The sequence below is a fragment of the Trematomus bernacchii genome, unplaced genomic scaffold (genome assembly GCF_902827165.1).
Source record: "Trematomus bernacchii unplaced genomic scaffold, fTreBer1.1, whole genome shotgun sequence".
Taxonomy (NCBI): Eukaryota; Metazoa; Chordata; class Actinopteri; order Perciformes; family Nototheniidae; genus Trematomus; species Trematomus bernacchii.
In genome coordinates, this window is record NW_022988043.1 from 12579629 (window position 1) to 12599877 (window position 20249).

General features: G+C 40.9%; 1 protein-coding gene across 2 annotated transcripts in view; it reads left to right on the forward strand.

Moving 5' to 3' along the window:
* Positions 1 to 328: 328 nt before the first annotated feature.
* Positions 329 to 20249, forward strand: part of aacs (acetoacetyl-CoA synthetase) — a 59751-nt gene continuing 39830 nt past the window's right edge. Inside the window, exons 1-4 of one of the 2 annotated variants that reach the window (XM_034118192.1) lie at positions 329 to 664; positions 2196 to 2299; positions 3106 to 3226; positions 4017 to 4130. In XM_034118192.1, coding sequence (XP_033974083.1) covers positions 526 to 664; positions 2196 to 2299; positions 3106 to 3226; positions 4017 to 4130 — 478 coding nt within the window. In that variant the 5' untranslated portion in view covers positions 329 to 525. The remainder of the gene's footprint in view (positions 665 to 2195; positions 2300 to 3105; positions 3227 to 4016; positions 4131 to 20249) is intronic. The other variant, XM_034118191.1, reaches the window with a different exon arrangement.

Here is a 20249-nt window from a genome sequence, read left to right on the forward strand (position 1 = left end):
ATACAAAGGAAATTATGATTGGTTTTCGCAAGCTTTTAATTGACCAAACTCATCTTTTCAGTTTAGCATTTTTGAATTTAAAAATGGTTAACAGTAAAGGTGGATATATAGCTTTCTGGAACATACTTACATTAATGTGCTCGGAACCCTCTTAAAGCTCCATTAAACAATACTTTTTTCCCTGTTTCGGAATCGGAGCTTTTCAGAAAACTGTTGTACAGATATTTGTTTTTTCCATATGTACATAATGAACGATTTGAACACTGCTTTCTTGAACGCAGCTCGCTCTGCTACGTCATGACGCCGGGGCGTGGTCTGTCGGTTTTCTTCGGCCGCCTCACGCTTGCCTTTGACAGAGAGCCCTGCTAGCTGTCGCGCACGGTAATTCCCCAGCATTTCAAACTAAGCAGATAGCCGGTGATCTTATTCAACACAAGCGCTCTCCTCAGGGACAGTTTAGCTTCAGCAAGGAGCTCGCACTTACCGGTGGTTCTCATCTGACAAAGGGACGTGACAAAGTAAAAGATGTCTAGAGACACGGAAGGGAAGAGCGAGAAGATTATGGACATGGAGAGCAAGGTGCTGTGGTACCCGGACTCCAAGAAGAACACACAGATGGACAAGTTTAGGATACAGGTCAACAAGGACTACGGGCTTAATCTGGGTGAGTAGAGAGGAGGGGAGGAGGCAGACAACGACCCAGACAGACAGAGAGACAGAGAGACACAGTGTGTTATACATGTCGGCTAGTATTGAGCGTCTGAAGCTGGATATCTGAGTCAAATATACAATTAGAAACAGTGTCCTCCTCCTGCTATCTAATAACCTTACCTACAATTGGCTTACAATACCTCTAAATTGCCACTGTCTAAAGCTGCTTTACAGTGCTTTTTCAAGCTAGCTTTGGTTTGCAACCATGTAAAGGGGGTGCTCAGTTGTAGAGATATTGCACCGGTATACACACTCTGCAGGTGTAATGGTATTATTAATAATTATGACATGTGACTCAGCATTCCCTTTTTGATCAAACCAGCTGTTAAAATACACACAGCAGCTCACTCCAAGTTCCTGATAAAAGAGATCAGCATTTTCTATTTGCATCTTTGAAGCGTGTTCATTTAGGTGGAATTCTGAAAGAATTATAAATAACCTGCTCTGCTGGGTACTGAAAAGAGAGGGAGATAGAGACATATTTAGATAATATTTTTGAAGTCAACCTATTTGCCACTCTGTCTTTGCACAGTGTACAAAAACACAATACGTCACATAAAAAAGCACTTCCCCCAAATTAATTACGTAAGAACCTTTCCCCATTATTAGTGTTGTTCTCTGATACAGAGCAGAGCACTTCCTCGAAACCCCAGACCTGCTGGAATGTGTCCAGATCTCCAGTACTTTTATAAAAAAAATTAAATTAAAATCAACCATCAATCTGAACTTCATCATGTTAATACTGACAGTGACAGGTTCAAAGTCAACACTTTCTTCCACCATCTTGGCCTGCCCTAAAACAAAGCTGTCACTTGTGTTTTTGTGTATTTTAAACCCAGGATAAAAACCTGCTTGATAAAAACCTCTCTACATTTTGTAAAACAGCTTTAAGAAACAGAAACAAGAGATAGTAAACTGCAGGCGTAAACACTAATGCTATTATTAATTTTTATAGCATGTGAGTCAGCCCTCCCTTATTCATGAAATAGCTGTTACAATACACACAGCCGCTCACTCTCAGTTCCTGATGAAAGAGATTGGCATAATTAATTTGCATATTTGAAACGTGTACGTGTCAAATAGGTGGAAATGTTGAAGGAATGCAGAAGAACCGGCCTCTGCTGGGTACTGAACAAGAAAGAGATAGAGAGAGAGATGTCATGAGGGAAAGATGGGAGCAGTGGACAGCTGTGGCAGATGTGTGTATTCCTTATGGGAGATTCTCTTTTTACCAGGCATCAACGCTATTAGTAGAGTTTGTATTTGGGTTAGTAATCAAAGCCGATAGAAGCTGATAGAGGGAACTACTTTCTCTTTAAATCAGTGAATTACAATCTGGTACTCTGCCTTTTTGGCCTTATACTAACTTGTTCTTATATCTGATTTGAAAACTGTACAAACTTCACGTTTGAGAGGATGGTCATACCTGTGTATTAATATATTTGTGTTATGAATCTAGTAATTGCTGTTTCTCTGTCCATTAGCCAACTACAATGACCTGTACCAGTGGTCGGTGGACAGCTACCCAGATTTCTGGTCAGAAGTGTGGCGCTTCTGTGGAGTAGTGAGCTCCAAACCTTATGAAGAGGTGAGTCCAACCTCTGCTGGAGCATTGGATGAGAGAGGGGTCTCAGCCATAAATCCAACAGCCACTTTCAGTATTACATGAAGAACTAAAATCTAAAAATACAATTAAAATAAATTATCATAATTTCCAGTAGTTTTCAAAAAAAAAAATTTTTTTAATCAAGGGCTGCTAGAAAAATAAATATATAGAAATATAATGGCATTTGTTCCCATTAGCATTGCACCTACCTTATCAAGGCTACATTAAAAGTCTGTTTGGTAAAGTAGGTTTCACTGATTGTTTTTAAATGACCGCATCTTTATCAAATATTATCTTTAAATTATTTCATTTACTGTCTAGCCTCCTTATGCTGTTTAGAAACAGGATAAAGTCATCTGGTGGGCGTGTTATGTAATAAAGGTTGACACCTCATTTGTACACATGGATAATTCCACATCACATATTATTTTTTTTCAAGCATTCATTTTGTCAGCCACTTAACCCTTTGTTAGGTTTGCTGTCCCAGCAGATAAGTTATCTTTAATTTAAATTGCTTTTAACATTAATGCACAGTGGGCTGGGCTATTCAATTCCATGATGAATTGTCATATCGCTTACTGATTTTGTCCAGTAAAAATATCAGCTGTTGCAATGACTTGATAATTGTGTAGAGTAGTTACTTTCTGATTTTAGTGCTTTTATCTCACAATCCCATTTGTTTACTCACATTCTGTGATAGCAAGGTCACCAAAGCTTAAAATACATGGCCTTGATTGACTACAGTGCTGATTCTCTCCTGTGTGTGTGTGTTTGTGTGTGTGTACAAGGTGGTGGATGTATCCAAACGGGTCTCAGATGTGCCAGAGTGGTTTAAAGGAGCTCGGCTCAACTACGCTGAGAACTTGCTCAAACATGCAGACCAAGACAAAGTAGCTCTCTATGCTGCAAGTAAGTATTGAAAGAAATTGATGCAGATTAAAATGAATCTTACACAGTGCTGCATGCTGACTTTATTGATCAGTGTTAATTCCATGCATAAAAAAAACATTTCACACAACACAGCGGTCATTTTTTGTTATATTCCTGCAGAAAACACCTTCACACATTCAAATCATACAGGGAGAGATGAGGTTTCTACTTTGTCATCTTTACAATTAGTATTTGCAAATAAAATCAACAGAAAGAAGTCAAGAACATATAACAGAATTGAGCATTTGAGCACAGAATCTAAATGGCGGTGACACAAGGCTGCATATGTCACTTTGTCAATATATTAACCACTGCTCCCTCTATCTCTTAGGGCTGTCGCATATTATAATGGACAGGCTCTTCTTTATTGCCCTATCTGTGTGTATATATACACATGCACACAACCTTCTGCAGGAGCCGTAATGTAATTATGGGATGGCTCATTTGTATCAATCCGTGGAGCCTCGGTGAATGTCAGGAAACTATTACTTAGAGAGACAAGGAGGACTGCGCCTGTCTCTGTCCTGGCACACTATCAATCTCTATTACTGTCTCCATCTCTGTCTACCTGTTTTTATTTTTCAGTGTTTTGGATTTTAGTTTTAACTGTATTGTTAGAATTTAAATCAAATGTTACACAAATCCTAATACATCTAAACCAATCAGAATATATATAAAAGTGTCCTCGGCTTCCACAATCATTTTTAGAAATGTATATGTTTGTATCTGTTCCTGTGCATTTGTCTCACTTCCTCCTTGTTTCTACCAGCGGAAGCAAATGATGAGATTGTGAAGGTGACGTATGGGGAGCTGAGGCGCGATGTGGCGTTGTTTGCTGCAGCCATGAGGAAGATGGGGATCCAGACTGGAGACCGGGTCGTAGGTGAGTCTCAGATGAATAAATAATAACGATAATAATACATTTGATTTGTAAAGCACCTTTCTTTACTAAAAGCAATCCCAAAGTGCTACAATGGGCATAAAATGCTTACTTAAAGGTAGGGTAGGTAAGTTTGAGAAACCGGCTCGAGATACACTTTTTGTTATATTCCATGGAATGCTCTTAACATCCCGATAGCAATGAATATCTTAAGTGCTTTGACAAAAAATCCATAAAAAAATGTAATACTGTAAAAAGCACGACCAATCATTTTAGCCGGCCCGGCTAAAATAACTGGATGGCCTACCTGCCCGTCAGCCTTCCATCTGTGCACAAACTTATCTCGTGCCCTCATTGGTCATGTGCGCGTTCGTGTGTGTTGAAGGAGGGGCTCTGTAAGGAAGTGGCAGATTTTCTCCGGTTGTGTATTTTCAAATTCTAGCGATCTCGAGATGGTTTCTCAAACTTACCTACCCTACCTTTAAAAACACAAGTTTAATAAAAGGCTTTTTTAAAAAGAAAGGTTTTTACGCCCTTCTTAAAGTTATTCTAAATTGCTCTCTGACGTAACGGAGGGAAACGAGAGAGTATGGAGAAATAGCATCAGCCATTTCTATATAACTTTTTCTATTAGCCAAGTGATAGTTAATAACCAACAGAATTAGCAGGAAGAGAGGTTAAGGGCTCTCCTTTGTTCTCCTTTGTATCCAATCTTTTTTTAATCTTCTCCTTCCTTATTGCCTCTTTATTTGAAACGTTTTGCAACACAACCTAAACATTGGCTCTTTCGGTTTGAATCTGTGTGTCTTGGCACATGCCGCTGCTCTTTCTCAAAGTCTCCATTTATTTTTTCAAAGTCTATATTTGTACAAGGAGGCTGAGGATGCATGTTTCTCTGCAACACCCCAATGTACAGTACATTCATCCTGAGCTACACATACCTGCAAACTAAACAGTATAAACTGCCATGGAGCAGCACTATGCAGCAACTGGAGCTCTTATGCAAGTTATTGAAATGTGTAAGTCTTAAAGTTTTTGAAGAGCTTATCTCTTTCACTTTCGTAGTATTTTGCCATATCGCCGGGTGTGGAAATGCATAATGAGCTGTTCGAACTGCTCAGCTATCTAGGGTTAAGTTACTAAAAGATGGCCAACATACTGTGGTCAAAATAATGTCTATCAGAAGCATCAACAATTAGCTGTTTGGTAAATTAGCTCAATTCAAGTTTAGATCTAACTTTTTATGAATGTATACTGCACCTATCTAAGAGTGAATGTGGCTGTGAGGGAGTGCGTTCTTCTTTCAACAAGAAGGTTGTGGGTTCGATCCCAGCCCTTGCAGTCAACATGTCGATCCTTGGGAAATATACTTAACCCTGAGTTTCTCCTGATGGCCAACGGTGTGTGTGAATGTTAGCTTCCCTAGAGCAAGTGGTACTGCTTGAATGAGGTGTGAAAGGGTGAATTACTTGTAGTAAGCGCTTTGAGGGGTTGAAAAGACCTGATACAGCGCTATATAAGTACAGTCCATTTACCATCTATTCCACTTGTAGTACTGCCAACAATATTTATTTTGATAGTAGTCTTTTACAAGAACCAAATTATTATAATGTAACAACAATGTCTCCCACACGCTTAACATTAGCAGTTTGTCACAAGAAAGTATTAAACATATTAAAGTAGTCTTCAGCTATTAATTTGTACATTGTCTGTATGAACCCAGTATGAATGTCTAACTTCACCGAGTCCTATCCATCACTGTCTCGGTTTCATTTTCTGTACTGTGACACAACTCGCTGTGTATCGAGCTGTTTGTGCTGTGTCAGTATCTGGGGCTTCAGTATCACTGAGGTTGTCAAATAGTATCATCTAAGATGTCTGAACCTTTCGATCTTTGAAGCAACTGTTGTTTTTGCTTAAGTTGAATTGACCCTGTCCTATATCAAGCCTTTGTTACAAACAGTTTGTGTGGATGAAGATGACAGAACAGGCTCAATAGTTCAGAGGTTATAGAAATACTTAAGGGTAAAAATGCGGGGCTGGAGAAAATGTAAGAGTTAAAGTGTGATTTATTTTCATAAAAGGGGTAATTGAAGCTCAAATTTAGGGCTGAACAATTAATAGCAATTTTATAGACATCACTATATGGACTAGTGCAATATCCAAATCCCTGGAGGCTCCATATTTGTAAAATATGTGTCAAAATAGCATTCTGAATTAAGTATTGTGGTCGTGCAGAAATGTCAAAGCCTACAAATCGTATTATGCAAACTTAAGACACAATCTTTGTTTGGAAAAGATCCTTCATTTTCAAAGTCACTAAAGTCTATGGTTGCGGTTCAATAGCTCATATTGCCTTACATTGGTGTGTGTGTGTGTGTGTGTGTGTGTGTGTGTGTGTGTGTGGTGTGTGTGTGTGGTGTGTGTGTGTTGTGTGTGTGTGTGTGTGTGTGTGTGTGTGTGTGTGTGTGGTGTGTGTGTGTGTGTGTGTGTGTGTGTGTGTGTGTGTGTGTGTGTGTGTGTGTGTGGTGTGTGTGTGTGTGTGTGTGTGTGTGTGTGTGTGTGTGTGTGTGTGTGTGTGTGTGTGTGTGTGTGTGTGTGTGTGTGTGTGTGTGTGTGTGTGTAGATGGTGTGTGTGTTGTGTGTGTGTGTGTGTGTGTGTGTGTGTGTGTGTGTGTGTGTGTGTGTGTGTGTGTGTGGGATATTGCGGGAGGGAAATCCATTAGCTAAATGACTCAAGCTCTGTGGGAATCTCATTAGAAAGATTGGAGGGAGCGAGGGAGGGTCAAAAGGAAGAGATAGACGGAGAGAAAGGTACTTCATGCCTCCTTCCCCCCCATCTCCCCTCCAATCTGTGTGTGTTTTGAATGTGTGTGTTATAGATGTCAAACTCACCTCGCACACACACTACTGAAAACATCTGGCCTTGCACAAACACTACTGAAATACTCAAGCACACATTACTGAAAATTATACCTTGCACACATACTACTGAAAACATTTTACTGAAAGGTTCTCAGTAGGGAATGTGCATGTGTTTCACCTATGTGTGTGTGAGGGGGATTCTTGCTGTAACGGAAGTCATTGTAATGAAACGGAAGTACCAAACTGCTAGTGGTCTCTCTGCTAGCTCCGTTAGCCCCGTTAGCTTCATTAGCTCCAGGCTGCTACAGGGGCTCAGCTGATCCGGAGAACACAACTTGAACTTGGACGTGTTTGTTGTGTTGATGCCTGGTGGAGTATTCTTCAATGAAATATCGGACTTATCTTATGGCTCTGCGGTTCAAACAGACCGTCCATGAATGCAGTTTCTTCGGTAAGTGAAATTCAAGCACTTTATTTCTTACTGGTGTTTTTATTCAGCTAAGCTACATCTGTGCTAACGATGCTATCCGTAGCATCCAAGTTATAATAGAGAAGTGTAAAAAATGTAAGAACGATTATATTGTAGAACAAAAGGCTTCTGTGTGACGATGGTAAAATACGGTCATCCTCGTTAGTTTGCTAGTTAGGTAACTTTATGCATTGTTATTGTTAATTTAAATTAGCTATGCTCGACGATGCAGACAGCTAGCGTCACAGTAGTGTTGAAGACCAGCGTACTGTATATGAGATTAACCTCACTATAAGATCTGTGTATTTAAAAAAATATGAATCTCACATTTCCTGTTGGTTCCAGAAATAACGTTAACGTAGATATTGCAATATGGTTTGTTGAGCTGGAGTTGATTATTGAAGCTTACTGGTTCATCATATTAAACGAACGAACCCAAATCTTGTTGTTTTTATTAATATTATTACCAATACTTACTTAGCATTTTATTATCATTACACTGGAGACACCGACTTATTGTGGTAGCAGAACGTGAACATGTAACTTAATGCCTGCATTTAAGGATGAAAAATGGCTCAGTCAATGCTTTAGGGACAAGGAAATGATTTGTTTAAATATTAGATATGAAGTTATGTGTGCTTTTGTGACAATTAAGCGTATTCATTGCATTACATTTGTTAAAGATGTTTGTCTTTTACCCTTACGTGTGTGTTACAAATGAATGTGAATATGGCATAGGACAAATATTTAATTTGAATGTCTCATGAAAAAAGATTCCAAAATAACAGTAAAATAAAAAGGACCCCAACTATACAATAATACACAATCCAACTGATAAGATACAGTAAGGGCTGTGATATCCAGCACTTTTTATAAGGATAACAAAACAATTATGACATGACGTTTGCATGTAAAAAAGTTTGTGACCAACACATTGTTACTTTACTATCTGTTTGTTTAAAGTTTCCAGGTGATGCAGACAGACCAGAGGATGCTGAACACGAGAGACAGACCTATATTCCTAGAAGCAGTGAACTTCAGCATGGAGTGAAAGGTACAAAGACCCCTTTCATACTGTACAATTAATCGAGAAACGTTCTGGTTTAAATAGATAAAGTAACAATACACTGATATACATTCCATTGAACATGACTAAACACTGACATCAGGGAAGTTGAGTGTTCCTTGCTTGTAAAAAGTTACATTTCGATTTTACTAAGCAACATGATTTTTTTGTCAGCTTTCACATTTCAATGTATTTAAGGCAATTATTATTTTACATTGTGAGAATTGCTACCATTTGTCTCTACATATTGTCTGTAAAAGACGTGGTAAAAGTGGTTCTTGCAGTGAGACAACCGAACAGCATGATACTACATTTACACTAAGTTCTGATAACAGTTGAATATTATTTTAATAATAACATATATTTTAATGTTGATTAACTGCAGACTGTTCATTCATAATCTGATTATCTTTTTAGTACAATGTGATGAATTTAAAAAACACATTAAAATAAAAGATATATTATTTCTACAGCCGCTTAATAAACAAACCTCTTTCATAAATAACACACTTGCTCTGCAATAATTAGGTTTTATGTTTCTTGTCATTTCTGTTAGGAAAGGACATACCTGAAGGACACAACTGCCACACCGTTTTCTCCGAGGGGCAAGAAGAAAATGAAAAGCTGATATGAGATTAAAGACCAATACAGGACATTCACTAAGAAACTACACTTTTATTGTGAACACAAATATCTGCACACTGAATAGTGTGTAGTCAAACAGGACCATCATTTGTTTGTGACAGCTGTGCCCAGTATGGGCTCACATATGCAGTTTGGTGGTTTTCTTCATCAAGCCTGGTCCTCCTCCCAGAGAAAGACCGCTCCACCTCAGTCTTCTCCGGCCAAACCCACAGACAGGACATCAGTCACACTGAGGTTCCTCCCAAAGTCTCTGCAGCTCTCTGGATACCACGCTGTCTCAATTGATCCACACTGTGAATATGAAAGGGGAAAATGTGTGTAATAAATGCTTTAGACAACAATAAATATGAAGTTAACTGTTAGGAGTGGCTCAGTATTTTTTAAATAAACAATACTATTACTGTATTTTAACGTCTGAAAGTTTAATTTAAAAGAAGAAGAGACCCCAAAAATAAAGATTGGTATATCAATAAATGTAGTTGATTTTGTCTTTTTAATTGTTTAAAGTAGATAGAACTGGTACTTAAGAGTTTTAATACAGTCTGGTTGCAGAGGAGGCACACAGGTAAGAGCACTAACTAGCTACCATCACATGTAAGCTTGACTTGAATTTATTAAAAGTATAATTAAGTGACAGCAAAAAGTCAATAACTAAAATCAAGCAAAAATGTGAATCTTTGCTGGATCCACTGTTGAATTTACCACATATTATATATTTTAGAAACCTGAAGGCATTTATAGATTTGTATGCAAGTATTATCCCAAAAACTCAATACTTTAGATTATTAATGAACGTTTTGCTGAATAGTTTCATGTTCACTTATACCTTAAGCAACGTAAAACGTGCAGACCGGGAGCAACAGACGTAGGTTAGCCTTATTTGGATCAGGCTGGAGTACATTGGTTACTCCTATATTTACTTACTGTTAACTAACTAATGCTAACATACCTGTTGGCTAGAAGTACACAGCTTAATCAACCATATTTAATGGCCATTGTCCTCTCAGCCTGAAAATATCAATCACTTCAATAAATGGTAAAACAAAAAAGAAAAGGTTCTGGCTCAATTTCGGTTTAGTTAGCTTGTTAGCTTATTGCAACTGTGCATGTTGCTAGCGGGTTGCTAGGCCACCTCACGAGCTGCGCCAGGTGATGTAAACAAGAACACCTCCATAGACCAGACCGTCTCAGTTTGTAGACTGCTCGGTTCAGGGTCCAGCCTACGGCCGCGGTGCTGTTTCTCTATAAATCCATGCTGAATTGGACCTTCTGTTTCATTCTTTTTCTTTAATGGCGACTTACAGAGTAGACGAGAATTATCGCCACCTACTGTATCACTGCAGCATTGTTCTTTGTTACTTCCGTTTCATTACAATGACTTCCGTTACAGCAAGAATCCCCCTCACACACATAGGTGAAACACATGCACATTCCCTACTGAGAATCTTTCAGTAAAATGTTTTGCGGAGTGTGTGTGTGTGAGGTTCATTTTCAGTTGTGTGAGGTGTTCAGTAGTGAATGTGAGAGTATTTCAGTAGTGTGTGTGCAAGGCCAGATGTTTTCAGTAGTGTGTGTGAGGTGTTCAGTAGTGAATGTGAGAAGATTTCAATAGTGTGTGTGTGAGGTTAATTTTCAGTTGCGTGTGTGTGTGAGGTTAATTCTCAGTAGTATGTGTGTGAGGTTAATTTTCAGTAGTATGTGTGTGAGGTTTAATTTTCAGTTGTGTGAGGTGTTCAGTAGTGAATGTGAGAGTATTTCAGTAGTGTGTGTGCAAGGCCAGATGTTTTCAGTAGTGTGTGTGTGTGCGAGGTGTTCAGTAGTGAATGTGAGAAGATTTCAATAGTGTGTGTGTGAGGTTAATTTTCAGTTGCGTGTGTGTGAGGTTAATTCTCAGTAGTATGTGTGTGAGGTTAATTTTCAGTAGTATGTGTGTGAGGTTTAATTTTCAGTTGTGTGAGGTGTTCAGTAGTGAATGTGAGAGTATTTCAGTAGTGTGTGTGCAAGGCCAGATGTTTTCAGTAGTGTGTGCGCGAGGTTAGTTTGAATTTTGGCTTACACGGCCCCTCATAGTTATCTCAAAAACATTGATAAGATTAAAGGGGTAAACTGGGACTTGTAAATAAATTAACCCCCCTCCTTACCGTTGTCATGTTCAGGTCTGCACAAAATAGTTTCTTCCTCTGTCTGTCTGCTGGAGTTTTTAAAGGGAACCTTCACTTTACACTTCATTCAATCCTATCTCTCTGACATACATCCATTCATCTCCATTAACAACTCCAAATCCCCCACAGCCCCCGTCAATCATGGCGTCCCTCAGGGTTCTGTACTTGGTCCCCTTCTGTTCATCATCTATATCCTCCCAATTGGACAAATCCTCCGTCAACACCAACTCCAGTTATGCTGATGACACACAGCTCTACCTCTCAACAAAATCAATTTCTCCAACCACACACTCCCAGCTCAGCACCTGCCTCACTGACATTAAAATGTGGATGCAAAACAATTTTCTAAAACTTAACTGTGAAAAATAGGAACTTATAATCATTGGCCCAAACTCACTTACCCGCTCAACCCAAGATTTTTCTCTTACCATCGATGGCTCCATTGTCAACCCCTCCACTCACATCCGTAACCTTGGCATCATCCTCGACCCCACCCTCACTTTCCTCCCTCACGTCAACCAGGTCACAAAAAACGCTTTCTTCCATTTAAAGAACATCGCCCGCATTAGACCCTCCCTCTCATCGACCGCTGCTGAAACTCTGATCCATGCCTTTATAACATCCCGACTGGATTACTGCAACAGCATACTTTTTGGATCACCTGCATTCATACTAAAAAAAACTTCAATATGTCCAAAACTCAGCTGCCCACTTGCTCACCTCCACCCGATGCTCCGACCACATCACCCCTATCCTCCATGACCTCCACTGACTCCCCATCAAACACCGCATTGACTTTAAAATATTACTTTTCACTTTCAAAGCCCTCAACAACCTTGCCCCCCCCTACCTCTGTGACCTCATCCAACGACACACCCCCACCCGTCGCCTCAGGTCTGCTGAAGCTAACCTACTGCAGCCCATCAGGACAAAGCTCCGGACCTGGGGTGACAGGGCCTTCGCAGCAGCCTCCCCCACACTCTGGAACTCCCTCCCCAGCCACGTCAGATCCGCCAACACCGTCCCATCATTCAAACAATCCCTCAAAACTCACCTTTTCACTCTTGCCTTCAACTCCTAATCAACTAACCCCTTGTCCTTATTCCTCCTAGCTTAGCACTTTCTACTTTTGTTGTTATTTTGTTTTACTTGCTTGTAAGCGCTTTGAGCACCAGGAAAAGCGCTTTATAAATGTAATGTATTATTATTATTATTAGGGTCTGAGACCATAGGTCGGCGAAGACCCTATTGAAATCGGTCGCGCAGCCGACCGGCAAAAGCACAGAAAAGGTTCGGAAATAGTGACGGCAGATAGTCCGCGCGAGCCCAGTCACGTAGAATTAAGCCCACGTGATTGCAACTCGCATAATTAATATCGTTACGATCAATTTAGTCGCTCGCGAAGCGAGCGATAACCATGCAAAACCCACTAAAAACAGGGGAAAATAGGGGTAAAAGCCCATTAAAAGTGGCCTAAATCATGACAGTAGGTAGCCCACGGCCTACAGTGACGTGGGCGTAGCAAAATCTATCTTCTCCCAGGGACTTTATCCGTATGACTCGAAATTCGTCGGGTAGCATCTCGAGACATTAAATCCAATGGACACGGTCCCATCGTCCCCCAATCTTCACTTTTACATCACTGGTCCATGACTCAACAGCTCTACGCGAAATCTGAGATCTCACCGTATGCCGTTTCCATGGCAACGCATCACTCGCCATAAAACACGATGTTGTCTTAATTCAATGGAAAAGGTTCCAAACTGCACCAGACTTCAGATGACAGTTAATGGTCCGGCCCTCAACAGCTCTACGCGAAATCTGAGATCTCACCGTATGCCGTTTCCATGGCAACGCATCACTCGCCATAAAACACGATGTTGTTTTAATTCAATGGAAAAGGTTCCAAACTGCACCAGACTTCAGATGACAGTTAATGGTCCGGCCCTCAACAGCTCTACGTGAAATCTGAGATCTCACCGTATGCCGTTTCCATGGCAACGCATCACTCGCCATAAAACACGATGTTGTCTTAATTCAATGGAAAAGGTTCCAAACTGCACCAGACTTCAGATGACAGTTAATGGTCCGGCCCTCAACAGCTCTACGTGAAATCTGAGATCTCACCGTATGCCGTTTCCATGGCAACGCATCACTCGCCATAAAACACAATGTTGTCTTAAGTCAATGGGAAATGGTCGAAACGGCACCAGACCTCAGATGACAGTTAATGGTCCGGCCCTCAACAGCTCTACGTGAAATCTGAGATCTCACCGTATACCGTTTCCATGGCAACGCATCACTCGCCATAAAACACGATGTTGTCTTAATTCAATGGAAAACCTTCCAAACGGCACCAGACTTCAGATGACAGTTAATGGTCCGGCCCTCAACAGCTCTACGTGAAATCTGAGATCTCACCGTATGCCGTTTCCATGGCAACGCATCCCTCGCCGTAAAACACAATGTTGTCTTAAGTCAATGGAAAATGGTCCAAACTGCACCAGACTTCAGATGACAGTTAATGGTCCGGCCTTCAACAGCTCTACGCCGATTATGGGATGTCATCATATGCCGTTGCCATGGCGACAGATCCCTCGCCGTAAAACACAATGTTGTCTTAAGTCAATGGAAAATGATCCAAACTGCACCAGACTTCAGATGATGGCTAATGATCCAGCCCTCAACAGCTCTACGCCAATTATGGGATGTCATAATATGCCGTTTCCATGGCAACACATCCCTCGCCAAAAAACCTGATGTTTCCGTTACTCCTATGAAAATTGTCCAAACTGCACCAGACTTCAGATGGTGGCTAATGGTCCGGCCCTGAACAGCTCTACGCCAATTATGGGATGTCATCATATGCCGTTTCCATGGCAACGCATCCCTCGCCAAAAAACACAATGTTGTCTTAAGTCAATGGAAGATGATCCAAACTGCATCAGACTACAGATAATGGCTAATGGTCCGGCCCTCAACAGCTCTACGCCAATTATGGGATGTCACCATATGCCGTTGCCATGGCAACGCATCCCTCGCCAAAAAACACAATGTTGTCTTAAGTCAATGGAAGATGATCCAAACTGCACCAGACTTCAGATGATGGCTAATGGTCTGGCCCTCAACAGCTCTACGAGAAATCTGAGATCTCACCGTATGCCGTTTCCATGGCAACGCATCCCTCGCCATGAAACAGTGTTATCTTAAGTCAATGGAAAATGATCCAAACTGCACCAGACTTCATATGATGGCTAATGGTCCGGCCCTCAACAGCTCTACGCCAATTATGGGATGTCATCATATGCCGTAGCCATGGCGACAGATCCCTCGCCATGAAACACTGTGTTGTCCTAACTCACTGGAAAAACGTCCAAACGGCACCAGACATCAGATGATGGCTAATGGTCCGGCCCTCAACAGCTCTACGCCAATTATGGGATGTCATCATATGCCGTTTCCATGGCAACGCATCCCTCGCCACAAAACACAATGTTGTCTTAAGCAGGGGCGTCGCCTGGACCTGAAAACATTCAGGGCTTAGCCCACAGTGGCGGCGGCACTACAGTGGAATATTCTACTGCAACACTCCCCACACGCACACACACACAGTACACCCGCGACTGTTACAATGAAGGCTTGATAATCAGCTCACGGCCTATAGGCAGGGGTAAAGTGGTATTTTTTATGAGTGGGGGGCTCACCTCCTCTAGGGGGGTCCGGGGGGGTGCTCCCCCGGGAAGATTTTTTTTTAAATATTGAAGTTAAATGCATCAATCTGGTGCACTTTGAGAGCAAAATGAAGAGATCTATGGATACCTCTCTCAACACCCATATGAAGCAGAACTGTAAACAGATTTACTTTTTCTTTATGGATATTTTACTAATCACTCCCCTTTTAAACTCTATTCTTGTTTTACTGCCATATAGTATTTCATAACTGTTTTTCCTTTATTCTCTTATTTTTTTTATAACTATAATGATCATATGAAGGTGTGCCGTGGAAATAATCTTTTGAATAATTTGTGACCAAACCGTTTGAGACCCACTGAGATAACTTAGACTAAAGTTATGTATCTAAACACTCAGAGAGTCCTTTAGCTCATCTGAGTCTCTCAGTCTGAGAGGAGAGGACTCTCCTCCAGCTTCTTGTGGAAACAGCTCCTTATGTCCATTAGTGCAGCTAGCAAACCAGATGCTAACAACACGGTCCATGCTGGCACCGGTCCCTCCCTCCCCCTCTCTCCCTCTCTCTCTCTCTCTCACACTAAATGCGCTATTGTCACACACACACAGAGCCGAGCTTGAATGACACAAGCACACGTGCACCCATGCAACTCTCTGATTGGTCTGGTGTCATGCCTCTGTTGCATTCACTGAACACGGGAAATTACAGTGCTGCCGTCCTCTCTTGTGTCATGATGAGGTTCACGTAAAGCACAGTTAATGTATTATATTATTGAGGGAGAATTGTCCGGGGCTAGAGAAAAAACATTCGGGGCTAAAGCCCCGGATGCCCAGGCCAGGCGACGCCACTGGTCTTAAGTCAATGGAAAATGATCCAAACTGCACCAGACTTCAGATGATGGCTACTAGTCCGGCCCTCAACACCTCAATATGACAATAGTGAATTTTCCTCTAAAGCTGTTGCCATGGCAACGCATCCCTCGCCGTTAAGCATGATATTGCTATAACTCCTGTGTAAATGGTAAAAAAGTGTTCAAATTTTACATGTGTGCTAACGGTACAGCCCTAAAGACATATATGTGTCAGTTTTGAGATTTCGTCAAATGCCGTTGCCATGGTAACAAAATGGTCGCCGTGAAACACGGTTTTCTCATAACTCCAGTTAACATGGTCCAAACGGCCCAGAACTTCACAGGTTTGATAACGATGCAGCCCTCAACACATCTAGGCATATTATGGGGTGTCATCAAATGCCGTTGCCATGGCGACAGATCACTCGCCATCAAACACAATGTTTATGATACTGCTGTAAATCCCATGTACGTTGTCCGATCGGCCTGAAACTTTCCACGTTTGCCAACGTTCGAGTCCTCGAGACACCTAGACACACACCTCGACGTGCGGACAACAGCCTGTGGTGACTTGCACAGTGGAGCTTATCATGTTTGTTAGATAATGGGCCCTGCAGTCCCGCCACTTTGGATCAACAGGGACAGTGAGGGGGCTTAAAGTCTCTTGATACAATCTTGGCCCCCATTCCCTGTTCAATAAAGCACTATAAACAAGACTGGATAACACTGTGGTCATCATCTAGAAGTTAATAATGAAAAATAATCAAACTGAGTTCTTAGAAGTCCATTCAAACACATTCGACAGCTGTAGTAGATACTGTATCAGGCAGAGGTGGGACCAAGTCATTGTTTTGCAAGTCCGAGTCAAGTCTCAAGTCTTTGTGCTCAAGTCCGAGTCAAGTCTCAAGTCTTTGTGCTCAAGTTCAAGTCAAGTCCAAGTCCTAAACTTTGACAAAACGAGTCTTAAACAAGTCATTATGTGCTTTTCACCAAATGTAATGACACCCATCAACAGAATAATACTTAAACTGCTCTTTATTAGTCACATTAATACTGTAATAATCTATTTTCTCTCTGCTGGTAAAGTAACGTGTTTTCTTCTATTGTAAGAGGGATCAGTAAGGTAATGCTACCGTGACGGTTTGATTCAGAAGGAGTTTAATTGATAAGATCCCTGATGTTGAGGTAACCAGAATGTTTATTTCCACTGTGTACAACATGTTATAAGGGACCCACTTCTATCTTTATGCAAGGGATAATGTGCAGCGAGGCGGTCTTTATGGGGAAAAGAACACCTGAATCTAGATCCCTCTGCAGGTGGTACTTTAAGTATATTTTGATGATAATACTTTTGTACTTTTACTTGTAACATTTTGAATGCAGGACTTTTTATTGTAACCGAGTATTCCTACACTCTGGTACTTTTACTCAAGTACAAGATCTGAACTTCTCCCACCTCTGACAATAAATCCTGAGTGGTTACCAAAAAAAAGGTTTTGCTGCTCTGAAGGTTATTTTCATTTTACAAATCCTGCACTCAGCTTTGCTTTCTCCAATATCATTGAAATGCAGCCAGATGCTGCTTCTTTTTTCGGTTTTCGCTAATTTCTTGACTTTTTCCGACGCGCTTGCATTTAAATCTGTCTCCCCGTCGCTCTCTGTAGCTGGCCTGTACCACTACACCTGCTGTCTTTGGAGCGTCTGCCCCCCACCCTTCTTTCACATAATGGTATGATCCTAGTGTGTCCTCACATATGATTGGCCGCATGGTGGCCCAGCTAAATAAAGACCCGCCCCTGCCTGCAAGGATTCTCAGCAAGAGTAGAAGCGGCTGGAGATTCTGCTCTCCCCGACAGGAGTCTGCTCTTCTAGCGGCATCTTGCGATCGGCGTGTTGGAGACCTCTGAATTAAATTATCAAGTCACCTCAAGTCAGAAGGCTCAAGTCCAAGTCAAGTCCCGAGTCATTGGTGTTCAAGTCCAAGTCGAGTCGCAAGTGTTTTGTGATTTTGTCAAGTCGAGTCCAAAGTCATCAAATTGGTGACTCGAGTCTGACTCGAGTCCAAGTCATGTGACTCGAGTCCACACCTCTGGTATCAGGTCACCATTGTCTTTAAATGCTTTCACACCTCAGGGGCAGATACGCCATGATTGTATCACAATATCATAGCTAATCACATCTCTGTGGTCTTGTATCTCATAGCATCTCTAGCTCTGATGTTTAGATCTAACTTTGAAAAGGGTGATGTTAGTTTCCCCTTTTTATGTTTGCATACAGCACACAAAAACAAACAGGTTTTGGACCAAACTTCTTCACAAAGACAGAAAAAAACATTTATGTACATAGAAGATTTGGATATAAAAAGAGATTCAAGTAGAAACACAACACATATTCTGTAGTACCACCAAGGTACAAGACAGCATATGCTACTTTATGAAGACTCCTGTACTTTTACTTAAGTAGGATTTTGAACACAGGAAATAATTGCTCATATTACTCATTAAAAAAAGTATCTTTGCATTGATGTTTGATACTTTTAATCACAGTAAGTCAAGGATCTGAGTACTATAACTACACAAACCATCGTAATTTAATTATTTATTTACTTTTTGTTCAATGGCAACTTTCTTTGGACATGCAGCTATCTGCAGTATTGTGATGGCTCATTTTTCTCCTTGACCTTTTTGAATATTTGAACACAAGCTTTCCCTACCTTTTCAATTGTTTAGGATTAAGACTAAAGATTTAAGAAATACTTTATAAATCCACAAGGGGAAATTACATTTGTCCCAACCCTGACCCTTTTCACTCTGTTGTTATTGACATAACATCACACACATACTTTAACCACACTCTATTCATGTTTTGGTAGCCAAGTGCATATACTGGTATGATAATTATATTCTGATTCTGATTCTGATAACTGTTTGTTTTTAAAAAAAAATCACATGACTGAATGTTAACCAGGGTTTTCAGTCATTAACACTTTGGTTTAAAGCATCATACTCATTCTATACAACTTTTTAAACTATTTATTGGAAGCTGTGGGGAATTAAAGCAGAAGACATGAGCGGAGAAGTATTTTGCGTTGGCTCTTTCCTGAACTTCAGTTTTTGGTGCTCCCATATCAACTGCTGAACTGGATGGTTAACTTTCTGCTGAGAAACATTTGACCTTTGTTATAACAAAATAAACAATCCATGAAATCACATGGCTAAATATCGATAGTTCTCTTGCAGCTGCTGTGTTGCAATAATCAGATACACTTACACAAGATACAGAATTGTTGGGACACTAACACCCATACCATACATGTCAATCTGAATTAAAAGCTTGAAATAACACAAGATAAAGATTACACAAGATGATAAGTGAAAAACAAGTTAAGGTTTAGCAGCCGAAAGAAGTGAAACTTACTTACAGAACTTTGTGTTCCAAACCAGAAGTCATCATGCCAATGGCAATGATCTTGTTTTTGACTCATTCAACATGATGTTTTGTGTCGGAGAACAACAAACATGACATGGTTCTGTTACACGTTGGTAGCTTAAATACAAATACAAAATATTTGAGATTATGCAAGGGAAGGCCATGTGGCAAGACCAACCTGGTCTCACCAGAATGCGTGACTCCACCACGACTCCTTAACACCGCAGTGCGTGGTGGAGTCACGAACTTTGCTACATTTACGTGTCTGCACCACGCAAACAACCCCAATGTAAAGTGAATGAGGCTCCTTTGTCCTTAACCCTAGCCCTGAACAGCTCTACGCCAATTATGGGATGTCATCATATGCCGTTGCCATGGTGACAGATCCCTCGCCATGAAACACAGTGTTGTCATAACTCGATGGAAAATGGTCCAAACTGCACCAGACTTCAGATGACAGTTAATGGTCCGGCCCTCAACACATCAATATGACAATAGTGAGTTTTCCTCAAAAGCTGTTGCCATGGCAACGCATCCCTCGCCGTTAAGCACGATATTGCTATAACTCCTGTGTAAATGGTAAAAAGTGTTCAAATTTCCCATGTGTGCTAACCGTCAAGCCCTCGACACACATATATGTGTCAGTTTTGAGATTTCGTCAAATGTCGTTGCTATGGTAACAACATGGTCGCCGTGAAACACGGTTTTCTCATAACTCCAGTTAACATGCTCCAAACAGCCCAAAACGTCACAGGTTTGATAACGATGCAGCCCTCAACACATCTAGGCGTATTATGGGGTGTCATCAAATTCCGTTGACATGGCGACTGATCACTTTCCATCAAACACAATGTTTATGATACTGCTGTAACTCCTAAATACATTGTCCGATCGGCCTAAAACTTCCCACGTTTGCCAACGTTCGAGTCCTCGAGACACCTAGACACA